This window comes from Homarus americanus, unplaced genomic scaffold (genome assembly GCF_018991925.1).
Source record: "Homarus americanus isolate GMGI-L3 unplaced genomic scaffold, GMGI_Hamer_2.0 scaffold40248, whole genome shotgun sequence".
Classification (NCBI taxonomy): Eukaryota; Metazoa; Arthropoda; class Malacostraca; order Decapoda; family Nephropidae; genus Homarus; species Homarus americanus.
The window spans coordinates 2,496,723-2,510,379 of NW_024712526.1; the positions used below are offsets into that span (position 1 = coordinate 2,496,723).

Below are 13,657 nucleotides of genomic sequence, written 5' to 3' on the forward strand. Positions count from 1 at the left end.
GTGGTGGTGCATGACAACGCAGTTACAGCCCACCGCCTCCACACACTTTCACTTCCCACAAATACACATCCATTTTTCTGCAAATCCATGGATTTTCATGAGTGTTTTAATTTCAAACAATTCATTTTTTTTCTCAGGCAAGCACAAGCAAGCCAAAAAAACCAGTAATTGGGGAATTCTCATGAAATTCTGAGACATGAAATTGCAAGGTCAACCTATAGTACTGTGCATTACTTGTACTTTTACTTTTATCCTGTATACCACTGATCGGCTCGTTAGCCTCTTGGGTGGTCGGTCACGTCTCTGTTACTCACTGTTGGCAAGTACTGGGCATGAACTGGCTCCTGAATATATCGGAACCTGCTCCTCTGTTGGTCAAGTCTGGCCTTGAAAGAGCTCACACTCGGTGCCGTCGCAACACTCTGGTAGATTGTTCCAAGAGCTCACAATTCTCGTTCCAAAAATGTACAGTATGTACATTCAACCGAGTACAGTATTGCCCTTTGATATGTTTATACACTTTGATTAGGTCACTACGTGTTCGTCTGTAGTATAAGCTAGGCAGTTGCAGGTGTTCTAATCTCTCTGGATAGCTGAGGTTCCATAGAGCAAGCACCAGTCTGGTGACCCTCCTTTGGACATTTTTAATCAATTGGCAGTCTAGCATTTTAGAGTGGCTTTTTTCTAGTTGGTTGATAATCAACACTTGTGTTGAGTGGTGATAGTGTATTCTGTTCATTAATTAAATATTTGCTTTATTTTAACTGGTATTGTATCAAGTACACACACAGCTCTGTGCATAACTGAGAGTAAAATTGGGGAAGGTACTTTTACCAATCACATTATTTGTGGTAACAAAGGTGGACAGCCCACCTTTATACTACCTGTTCTTTGACTAACAATTTCTTAAATGAGCCAAAGGATATTGATAACGAATCTTGAATAACTGAATAACTTGTTTATTGGATCAATATTTAGAGCATATACTGTATATATGTATATATATATATATATATATATATATATATATATATATATATATATATATATATATATATATATATATATATATATATATATATATATATATATATATATATATATATATATATATATATATATATATATATATATATATATATATATATATATATATATATATATATACACTTGACTTACATTAGGGACTTACGACGCCTTGGTTGGCAATTTTTTCAAATGACACACGCATTTTCTATACCGAAACGTTTCCAGTTAATGTAGTCTCCATGTATAATTAGAAAATTATGGGGGCCCCATGTGCATTCAGCTGACTACATTAAAGGTAAGTGCTCAGTCACACTGTATCCATTCCTCATTATTTATTACTTTCACTGTACTGTATTTCATTGTAGATTTTTTATTAAAAAAAAAAAGAAAATTTTATTTTATTTATTTTATTTTTTTATCTATGTCGGACTTACGACCTGGATTTGGGTCCCTAACCCCGTCGTAAGTCGGGGTCTAGCTATATATATTTAGGTGACCTCTTTACTGAAGGTCAAAGGTCAGGGGTAATTTTTTTTATTATTTCATCTCTTCAAGGAAAACTTTTTTCACAAACCTGTTCAGTTATTTTTGTCATGAAGTTATTTATACCAATTTATTATTTTTGTGTGTGTATAGTTTCATTTTTTTTTCTGAAATCCTGCAGAGGACTTCAGAGTCCATCGTCTCAGCATTTGTGAGTCGCTCCAAGGCTGTAAACTCGATACTTAATGCTGTGGTAGATGAACATTATGATGAAGCTTTACAGGAAGCTCGGGAAGTGGATCAGAAATTGGATCTTTACTCTGAGGAAGAGCGAGCAAACCTGGAATACTCTCAGCCTCTACTGGGAGTACCTTTTACCGTCAAGGAAATTATTGCAGTGAAAGGTAAAGGAAACCATGAGGATTTCAGTAAAGTACTGTGTGGACAAATGGATTTAACTAAACACATATATTAAGTTTAGAATCTGAATTGGAATCAGAATTAAATAATAGTTAATATGATAGTATCACTAAGCCCCTTCAGTCCATGGTTAAGCTGCTGCTACTTTGTTTGTATCTCTGAACTAACTTGAGTCTATATACAGTATAAACAAACATGGGTAGGAGTTAGCTACTGTGTGTAGGTGGCACTGCTCTGGTGGGTGATAGAAAAGTTGCAAATATTTATGAATAAGTTTGGAAGAGCATGTAATAGAAGAAAGAAATTTGTGACTAAAAATAAGAATAAAAGTCGTAAGCATAAGTAGAGATGGGAGATAGGAAGAAATAAATGTTTACTTTATCCTCTTTGCCACTGATTGGCCTGTTAGCTACTTGGACAGCAAGCTTGTCTCTGTTATATACTATTGACAAGTACCGGGCATGTACTGACCCCAGAATGTATCTGAACGTGCACCAGTATTGGTCAAGTCTGGTCTTAAATGAGTTTATACTTGGTGCTATCACAATGTTCTCTGGCAGGTTATTCCAAGAGTTCTCAACTCTCATTCCCAAAAAGTTTGTCGTGTAATTTTTCTGAAATTGTGACTCCTTTAACCTGAGGCTTTGACCTCTTGTACCTCTTGTAAAAGTATTGTTACATTGGCAGAATTTACTCAAGTAGAAGTATCCAAAGTTCAATGTACAGTGGTCCCTTTGTTAACGAGCACAATCCGTTCCAGCAGGTTGCTCGTTAACCCCAAAACTCGTTAACCGAAACCATTGTTTCAATGGGTTTTTGGGTAATTGGTTCCAGCTCACCGAAAATTGCCTAAATTCAACAAAAAAGGTAGAAAAGTACACTTACTTTGAGGTGTGTATGTAGAAGGCTCCTGGATGATGATGATGATGATGGGAATTAGAATGGGGGTGGAGGAGAAGGAAGAAGAGAAGGCATTGGGGTGGAAGAGAAGTCACCCCATGGCGCCATTTCACCCATAAAATTTTAGTTCTCTTGGTGTATTTCTAGATTATTTTCTTTAAATCAACACTGCACTGTATTATATATTGTCAATATGTAAAATATATTTCAAAATGACCAATAATTTGCTTGGAAACACAGAAAAAAAGCATTCAGTTGAAGAGAGTCTCAAGCAAGATGTTACCTCCACTGAAAACAGAGAGAGACTAAGGCCTATCTGGTGTGTTAACAGGCTGGATGGCACGTCAGAAACTAGTTTCTTTACCTTCAATTATGTTCAATAATTGTTAAAATGACTAAAAAAGTTAATATTAAACTTTTAAAATTATTGAATAGTATAAACTTCTTGATAGTTACTAAAATAGTAAGGAATTTAAGCCCTAAAACCGATTACTGTATTGGCGGACAAATACTACAGCTGGTGGACCGCCAAATGTAAGCGAAAACGTGTTGAAGTCGGCTCGTAAAAAACTTGTTAATCGAGGGATTGCTCGTTAACCGAAGTTAAGAATCTTATGGAAGGTAAATCGTTAACCGAAATCTCGTTAACCAAGGCGCTCGTTAACCGAGGAACCACTGTACTCTAGTGAAAGCTAAAAGGTATCTTATTCACAAAGTACTTAAGTACCTAAAGTATAAAGTAACAACAAAATTATTAATCATCTCAAATATTAAAATTGACCCACAGTAAATTATAAAAAACAAGTTTACTAAAGACAAATATAAAAGATACACAGCATTACACAAGTTTATTTGCAAATCTTTCTATTGACATTAATCAACTGATTCTCAAAATTATGACAGTCCAATCGGGCCTAAATATAAGCCCAGCATTATTGAATAAATGCTCACAAGCAACAGATGTAGTTAGTAGGGTATTAAGCTGAAGTCTCTTCAAACAAGTTCTCGGCTAGCCTAATGTGTTTACTTTATCAGAATGCTTGCAGGTGCGTTAGCAATTTGGGCCGGACGATGACCATTGTTCATGAGAATTTTTTTTATTGTAAATAGGGAGGTGTCTTAAAACATCACCATTGATCAAGCAAATTACACTAGTTCCTCGCCAAAAGTAGGGGTTAGGTTCCTGAAAAAACCTTTGGTTGGCAAATCCACAGTTGGCAAGACTAAAGGCTTTTGAGAATTAGGGGGTTAGGTTCCATGCTTGCAGATAACATTCGTCAAAGCCTAACTAAGTTGACTGTTTCTTCACTAAACAATACCTGTATTGTACATCTGATTAAATTTGAGTCAGATACATGCAAAATAGCTTAATATAAATAGTACAGTAATATAAATTTTACGGTACACTTGCCACAAAAAGTTCTCGAACAGCTGGGCACGACAAATTTCAGAATGAGCATTATGACGTGTAATCTCAGAATAGTTGGTACACCCGGTTGCGAAGTGACTCAGTATTCCGTTAAACTGTATGTTGCTCGTCTATTGTATTTACAGGCGAAATTTAAGTACAGTAATTTAAATTGCAATAAAACTTCCTCAGAGAGCAATGTTCAAATTTCTCATTCGTTTTGTCATGATGTATGACACTTAGAGCATTTGAGAACTTTTTGTGGTGAGTGTACATCTCTGTAAAGATGGCATGTGGCAATAAAATGAGAAAAATGAAGAGCAGTGTATGAAGTGAACGAGTGTATGTGGATTTGGCAGGTCACCAAGTTAGACTGTCCCTGTAGCTACATGCCTCTAGCTCTCCCCCTACCTGGCTAAGCTGTGTTAATGTTATTTTTCAACTTGTATGTTCGAGTAGATAGACTGTACATAATTTTATTCTTTTTTTTTCACTCAACAACATGCACACACAATCATTCATACAGAATGTGTAAAAGAAAAAATATAAAAGATTATCATAATGTCAAAAACATAAAGAGAATAAACATTTCTTACATCCACGGGAGTTAGCGTCTGATCGTGGGAGGGGAAGGGTGGAACTGGAGGGGAGGGTGCAATGACAGTGATATCAGCGTCTCCTTACCAGGTCAAGCTGTGAGCTGCATTATTGGTCTTGTTCAACTCGTAGTTTCTGGCATGTTCGTGGTGTAGATTAATATAACCTTTTCCTTTTCTATTTTTAATTTCTTTCTATTCTTATTTTTTCGCCCCCTAGGCCCCATTGTGGGTCGTTGACCCCTGGCCGGGTCAACTATTCCCCGTAAAAAGAAAATAAAGGGATATATCAGGGATGTGATATATCCGTATTTTTTAATTTTCCCGTCATTTTAGGCGACCCTCATAGACCTGTTGGGGGGCGAGGTGGTATGACAATGACGAGAGAAATTTTTTACAATAAATGACCCTCTTGGGTCAATGGGTCTGCTGCTCGAGGACGATGAGGCAGTATACAGAGTATAGTGGCTGCACTCTACGTGTTCATGCATTACATCATATACTCTATTTCTCATGAGCTGAGTATTGCTTGTTTTGCAGTCAATTCTTCGATTATTTAGTATTTCATTGACCAAAGATCAATGATGTCATACAGCTCCACTTTAAGAAACAATTATGTCCCTTCACCCTATCCACTTGATCCACCCTCCGACAGGGGATGGGCCAAGCATTTTTCAATATAATTAAGTTTCTATAATTATTTTACACACTCTGATGATCACAATTTATTCTATAACCCATGACATATTTCATAGTTGCATAGGCAACTTAGTAGGGCATGTGTGTATCCTCCAGGAGGTCAGGGCTGTAAGGCATGATTGGTTGTGTCCCCCAAGAGATCAGGGCTGTAAGGCATGTGTGTGTGTCCCTCAGGAGGTCAGGGCTGTAGGGCATGTGTTTGTGTCCCTCAGGAGGTCAGGGCTGTAGGGCATGTGTTTGTGTCCCCCAGGAGGTCAGGGCTGTAAGGCATGTGTGTGTGTCCCTCAGGGGGTCAGGTTTGTAGGGCATTTGTGTGTCCCCCCCAGGAGGTCAGGGCTGGAAGCCATGATTGTATGTGTCCCCCAAGAGGTCAGGGCTGTAGGGCATGATATTATGTGTCCCCCAGGGGGTCAGGGCTGTAAGGCATGATAGTATGTGTCCCCAGGGGGTCAGGGCTGTAGGGCATGTGTCTGTCCCCCAGGAGGGGAACCCTATGATGTGTAGGAACATAAAACTCCAGCAGTAGATAAACAGTAGAACGTCGATTTAAAGCGATTCAATTTAAGATTATTGATTTATAGCGACAACCACAATTAAGGACACTGTTTTAATTTAAAGCGAATCTTTCCTATTTTGCGTGAGTCAATCTGGCGCATCATACAGTATAGTCTTCATTTACGCGGTCAATTAAACTCTTGGAGGTCCGCGTAAAACGAGAAATGCATAAACGAAATAACAGAACATATGGGATTAATTGAAATACTGTAGAGACTGGGCCGACCCCCAAACTACACTTTTTCTGACATAATATGTACGTTGTAGTAAAAATAACATCTTAATTTTATGATGGTATGCACACAATTAATATTTAAGAGAAATATCAATAATATTAGGTTTTTTAACACTTACGTTAGTAAAAAAGATGGCTGGGCACACGGGGATGGGGGGTTAGTTCCGAGGCAGAGGGCAGATTATTGGCCCTCACCTGTATCACTTGTATCAATTGTATCACTATCCACCACAGAGGCTTGCAGGGCCTCTTTGTCAAATCCCTCAAAGTCCATATCCTCACTATCACTGACACTGACTTGGGCCGGCTGTGGCGGGTTAAGAACTCGGTAACGTTTTGTTGACTGGGCGACCTTGTGCGCACCCTGCCCGCGCCTCTTCCCGCGTAAATGATGGAATGAACCTTGTAAATAAAAATTGTCGGTCTGGCATGGTGCCGCGTAAATGACCAATTGCGTAAACCAAATCCGCGAAAATCGAGACTATAATAATAATAATAATAATAATAATAATAATAATAATAATAATTAACGGTTTATTGAAAAAGTTCTGCAGCCCGAAGGCTGAAAATATACATTGGTGGTTTAACAAAAGCCTTCATTAGAGAAAGGTAAAGGAACATACAGTGAACATTCAGATTAATGTAGATGTTGAACAGCAAAAACGTAGTGTAGTAACTCCCTCCCAGATGGTGTTAGGAGGGACCTCACGTGGTGTAGTAGTTCCCTCACAGATGGTGTTATGAGGGGCCTCACGTGGTGTAATAATTCCCTCACAGATGGTGTTATAGGGGCCTCACGTGGTGTAGTAATTCCCTCACAGATGGTGTTATAGAGGGACCTCCGTGGTGTAATGGTACCTCACAGATGGTGTTATGAGGGGCCTCACGTGGTGTAGTAATTCCCTCACAGATGGTGTTATATGAGGGGCCTCCGTGGTGTAATAATTCCCTCTAGATGGTGTTATGAGGGGCCTCTCGTGGTGTAGTAATTTCCTTTCACAGATGGTGTTATGAGGGGCCTCCACGTGGTGTAGTAATTCCCTCACAGATGGTGTTATGAGGGGCCTCTCGTGGTGTAGTAATTCCCTCACAGATGGTGTTATGAGGGGCCTCACGTGGTGTAGTAATTCCCTCACAGATGGTGGTATGAGGGGCCTCACGTGGTGTAGTAACTCCTTCACGTATGGTGTTATGAGGGGCCTCACGTGGTGTAGTAATTCCCTCACAGATGGTGTTATATGAGTGAGGTGTGGTTCCAGGCCTTCCTATCGTAGACGGATTAACACATCGCTGGTAGTTGGGTCTCACGGGCCGTTATCACTGGGTACCTGGGACCTCACTGTGTGAAAGGTCAACTTGGGTACCACTGTGACTGTTGAGTTGTTCTCACTGACTTAAGCACTGTTCACCACTGTTCACCTCTGTTTAACACTGGTTCCATTTCTTTCCTAAATGAAATAGTAACTTCTGGCGTGAACTTGTTGATATTCCGGTGGGGAGGAGGGTTCAGGAGAGGGAGTTGGTATGGGCCAACATAACAGTTGACCTGGCTGCTCGGAGAGGAGCGCCAGGTACGTCTTGACCCTTCGGGGTGTGTGTGTGTGTGTGTGTGTGTATATATATATATATATATATATATATATATATATATATATATATATATATATATATATATATATATATATATATATATATATATATATATATATATATACTTCATTTTTAGTCCATATAACATGCGGACACGCGGTCGTTGATTATATGTTCAAAGTCCGCGTGTTATATGGACTAAAAATGAAGTATATATATGTACCTCGCGTTTCATACCAGCTGGATTCGGTAAAATGCTACTGACACCACATAAGAGGCACGGGCAGTTTCCCAATGAGGTTCACGGCGTCATCAGCTCGATGGACAGGCTTTGTGTGAAATATAACAGAGTCTAGAACTGCTTTTAGTGTCCTTGTGGCCTAGCCGGTAAGCGTTCCCTAGTCCCACCCAGTAGGTCGAGGGTTCGATTCCTTGCTGGTGAGGTCGTTGATTTTATATATATATATATATATATATATATATATATATATATATATATATATATATATATATATATATATATATATATATATATATATATATATATATATATATATATATATATATATATATATATATATATATATATATCTTATCCACGTTTTCATTGTGGATTTACATAGAAATATATATATATATATATATATATATATATATACAGTTAACCCTCACTTTACGCGGTGCCCTGCCGGAACCCAGGATGCTCACATTCCGCGGTGCGTGTACCCCTTTACGCGGAGAGCGGCTGGCGAGCCGCGCCATTTTTGGATCCAAACCTCCCGCCATCCGCCATGTTGTGTAAGCTGCGCGAACATGGTGCGCACAAGGTCGCCCAGTTATCAAAACATTACCGAGTTCTTCACCCGCCACCCACCACAGCCGGCCCAAGTCAGTGATAGTGATAATTATGGTGAGGATATGGACTTATATGGACTTTGAGGGGTTTGACAAAGAGGCCCTGCAAGCCTCTGTGGTGGTTAGTGATACAATTGATACAAGTGACACAGGTGAGGGCCAATAATCTGCCCTCTGCCTCGGAACCAACCGCCCATCCCCGTGTGCCCAGCCATTTTTTCTACTAATGTAAGTGTTAAAAAACCTAATATTTTTGATATTTCTCTTAATTATTAATTGTGTGTGCATACCATCATAAAGTTAAGATAATATTTTTACTACAACATAGTTGTGTGTCGTCAAAAAGTGGAGTTTGGGGATCGGCCCGGACTCCATTTCAATTAATCCCATATGTTATGTTATTCACTTTACGCGGGACCCTCCGGGTCACATTAACCTCGTAAAGTGAGGGTTAACTGTATATATATATATATATATATATATATATATATATATATATATATATATATATATATATATATATATATATATATATATATATATATATATATATATATATATATATCACGGCCTATAAGACGAAATTTGAACATTAAAAAAATCTGCCCAAAGTTAGGGGGTCGTCTAAACCACCAAGTTTAAAATTCTTACCTCTTAAATATTGTGGTTTAGTGTGTCAAGAGTGGTGATGAAAACATCGTAAGCCACTCACAAGGTCTTACCACTAATTATTTTATACTGAAACTTACGTTTGGCAAGCTGGATTCAAATTAAGATTACCGGTATATTAAAATAATAAAAATGTATTATAAACCTGTCTAACATACCGTAAAAGAGATTTATACCCCTATAATAAACACAGCTATCATCACACACCCCTCCCCACGCCCCCCCCCCCATTTGCCAGTGAGGAGCCGTGGAGGTGGTCAGTAATGCATACCGGTATCGGTATATTTACTCATAATAATATTTATCTCCTATAAATAATTGATTTAAATTTTATTTTTTTCCAAAGAATATTCAGTAAATGAGTGCATTAATTCTTGAAACTATCGACGGTTAATTACAGACGCTCAAGTGACGTCACTAGTGTTTACACTACACCAGCTGGTAATATTTGATGCCATTACTTGAAGTGAATTGGCCTTATTTTAAGTAACTAACTATAAATAAATACAAAAATTAAAAAAAAAGATCAAAACTGAGAAATAATATACTGTATGTATGTTGTGTTGTCAAAGTAAGAGGAACAATTGTGTAAGTACGTAATATTTTTTCACTCAAATCCTAATGAAACACTACTGGAGAACATTCCTTTGTCGCAAAACAGTTTATAAATTAAAGAAAATAATTACAGTGTGTTTAATATATTACAGTATATTATAAATAAATAAATAAAACAAATAATTCGGTAAATCTATTTAAAGTAAATGGAAAATAAGCAAACATGTTATTTACCAAGACCCTTCCGTCTGGCTCAGGGTGAGATGGAGGGGAGATAACAAGCTATTTATAGCCCATCAGAAGTGACCAGTACCCTAATGCACCATAAATAATTCATTGAACATTCATTTTTTGTACATAGTATATTCAGTATATATATATATATATATATATATATATATATATATATATATATATATATATATATATATATATATATATATATATATATATATATATATTTGTGTAATAAATGTATGTAGTAAGTACATACTGGTAACCTTTTTCACTCAAATCCTAATGAAACACCACAATTAGAATACGGTGGTTGCTGTTGAACCACATGTTGTATAAATAGTCACACCACCGAGACGAGGGAACACTCCCACCACGCTTCAGTGACGTCACTAGTGTTTACACTACACCAGCGGGTATAATTTGATGACATTACTTGAAGTGAATTGGCCTTATTTTAAAAAATCAAGGATGGTTGGTAAAGGACTACTGAGTCAGTGGGTAAGTGTCACATTTGGGGTACTGGTCTTATACAGCAAATAGAGCTCAAAAGCTACTTTTTAAATGGAAATTTGGGGGGGGCGTCTTATGCACCCCGCCGCCTTATAGGCCGTGATATACGGTATACATATACATACATATACATATACATATACATACATATACATATACATACATATACATATACATATATATACATATACATATATATACATATACATATATATACATATATATATATATATATATATATATATATATATATATATATATATATATATATATATATATATATATATATATATATATATATATATATATATATATATAATCCGTTAGCCGGAACAATTGGTGCAGAGCACTTCTGGGAATGAGAGATTTCCTGGTAATGAGACGACTCTTTCAAAGCCGGAAAAATTCCCTCATTCCCGGAATTTTCCGGGTAACGGAAAAATTTTCTTGGAAGTTCCAGAAATTGCCCAATACGTCATCTCTCAAACCTGGAAAAAAGTCCCTCATCCCCAGAATTTTCCAGATATCGGGAAAATTTCTCGGAATTTTCTGGAAAATGTACCCCTCTAAAAATTGTTTCGAAAACCAAAATTTTCCGGAAAATTATGGCTTTGGGAACTTTTTTCCGAGAAAATTTAAATTCCAGCTATTGGAGAGTTCTGAGTTTGAGGGATTCAGTGTAACGGAGATATATTGGATTATTTTGGTCATTGGTTAATCATTGTCCTCAAGTATTACTCAAACATAATTCCATCATCATTAATGACGCTTGAAGTACGTCTAGCAACTATCACGTGCGTCAATCTCGCAGATTTAGATTTCTCTTTTTCTTGTGATTGGTTGATGAGTTTGTTAACTGAGCGACGATTGGCCAACTAGCTCTTGCAATGACATCTACCTTCGGACAAGAGAACTGAGTTTACAGGGTAAACACTAGAGTTACAGACTGCTTACGGACCCCTTAAGTAAATTTTGAGAATGAGAAATTTATGGGACTGCATCTCTGCTACTTTACGTAACAGATGAGGTGTTTAGAAAATGCTGCTCCAAGAATGGTAGCAAAGGAAACACAGGTCAGAGAGACAACATTACTCCAGACATTACCTCATGAAGGATTTGTATCAAAGGATAATGTCTTTCATGGCAAAATCTCAAGCATAAAAATGTATCTCTGACCCTTTGTTTTCTTTACTACCATATAATCATTTTTTCAAATGAATCCTATTTATACAGGGATGTATTGTAAACGTCAGGGATTACTGTGAGAGTGAGAGAGTAACATTAAACTTTATCTGTAGGAATGAGCCACACTGGAGGTCTGCTTTCCAGGCGTGGGATAAAGGCCACTTATGACGCTGAGCTGGTGAAGATGTTGAGAGAGGCTGGTAAGTCATACTGTACTGTATATGAAACTCAAGAGTCCAATACCAGTGGTTTTGACCCATGTTGCAAAGAAAGTTATATACAATATATTCACCATCAGGAAGTTGGGTTATACACCTGCCATTTAATTTGGAAAACTGTGTTTATAATTTCTTTATTTACACAGGAGGCATTCCACTGGCTGTGACAAATATTCCAGAGTTAAGTTTGTGGTGGGAAAGTTACAACCTTTTGTTTGGCCGTACCAACAACCCCTACAGTGCCAGTAGAACACCAGGTGGATCTTCAGGTGGGGAGGTAGGCAATTCTTTCATAGCTGCATACTGTAGTTGTCCCAAACAGATTAAAACATATGGTTCAGCAGATTTGTCAGTCCATCAAATTTGTGTATAAAGTTTTCAGGTTCAGTCAGTGCATTGATGTAATACTGTATATCAATAGAAATTTAACTCTTGTCATCCATTTGTGCTATTTTTCTTGCCGCTATTGGTTACCAACTATGCATTATGTACAGTAAGTTTTATTTTCTTATTGATTCACAAAAGAAAAAATATCCAAAGTAAATAAAGAGTGTGCTATGTTGAAACCCAAAAGAATACGGGGAGTTACTAAGTTAGGAATAGGTTACAATCCTGTTTTTAAGTCAGAACAGTGTTAATTCCATAGGTTAGGTTAGGATAAAACACAATCCTGAATGTACAAAACAACAGTAAATCCCTTACATAATAAATAATGTAAATACTGTAAATAAAGTGATGTGAAACAATATAACATAAAATAAAAATAAACGTTTAAATAAGGATTTTTGTGATGAATATATTGGGATCCCGTTTGAAATTACAGTAAACACTCGGAAGTCCGGACTCCGTGTGGCTGGATTTGGACCCTTTCCTGACAAGAAACAATTGTCCAACTCTTAAATATTTGTCTTTTTAAATTCCTGTTGCATGCAGTCTTTTGAAATTACTGCTAGTGAGCAATCCCTTGATCTCGTTTCTCTTCTTAGACCTGTGAGTGATCAATTTATTCCCCCACTCTTAGTATGGACTTGTCCATAATGCCACATTGTGATTGGTTAGCTCTAAGTTCAACACACATTCAGCAACAGAAAAATGGTAAGATTTTTAGTTAAACTACTGTGTTGAGGGCCCATTGTACTGTAAAGTACTTTAGTAAGTCCTCGATATATGCCAGGGATGCATTCCTGGAAACCCTCGCATAAATTGAAATCGTACACATCGAATACCTCGTTAAATGGGAAAGAATAGGATGTGTTCTATAGCCCAAAATGAAAATGTTCCAGACCCATTTTCAAGACAAATAAACCATAAAACAAATCAATACAATATTATTTTTAAAATAATAGATAAAGCAAGTGAACAGTACAGTTTACTAAACAATAAAAGCAGATACATCAACTTGGGTAGACAAGATGATGGAGATGGTGGTAGAAGTTTTGCATAGTGGGTGATGGTGTTGGACTGACATTTGCAGAGTCATCAGGGTTGGAATCCATATCAGGGAGTGGGACAC

General features: G+C 37.2%; 1 protein-coding gene across 4 annotated transcripts in view; it reads left to right on the plus strand.

Moving 5' to 3' along the window:
* The window catches only part of LOC121860822 (fatty-acid amide hydrolase 2-like), a 72,202-nt gene that overhangs the window by 16,144 nt on the left and 42,401 nt on the right, over positions 1-13,657 (plus strand). For all 4 annotated transcript variants that reach the window (XM_042358212.1, XM_042358225.1, XM_042358227.1 and 1 more), the window contains exons 4-6: positions 1,694-1,916; positions 12,040-12,126; positions 12,291-12,421. In XM_042358212.1, the coding sequence (XP_042214146.1) occupies positions 1,694-1,916; positions 12,040-12,126; positions 12,291-12,421 (441 nt within the window). The remainder of the gene's footprint in view (positions 1-1,693; positions 1,917-12,039; positions 12,127-12,290; positions 12,422-13,657) is intronic.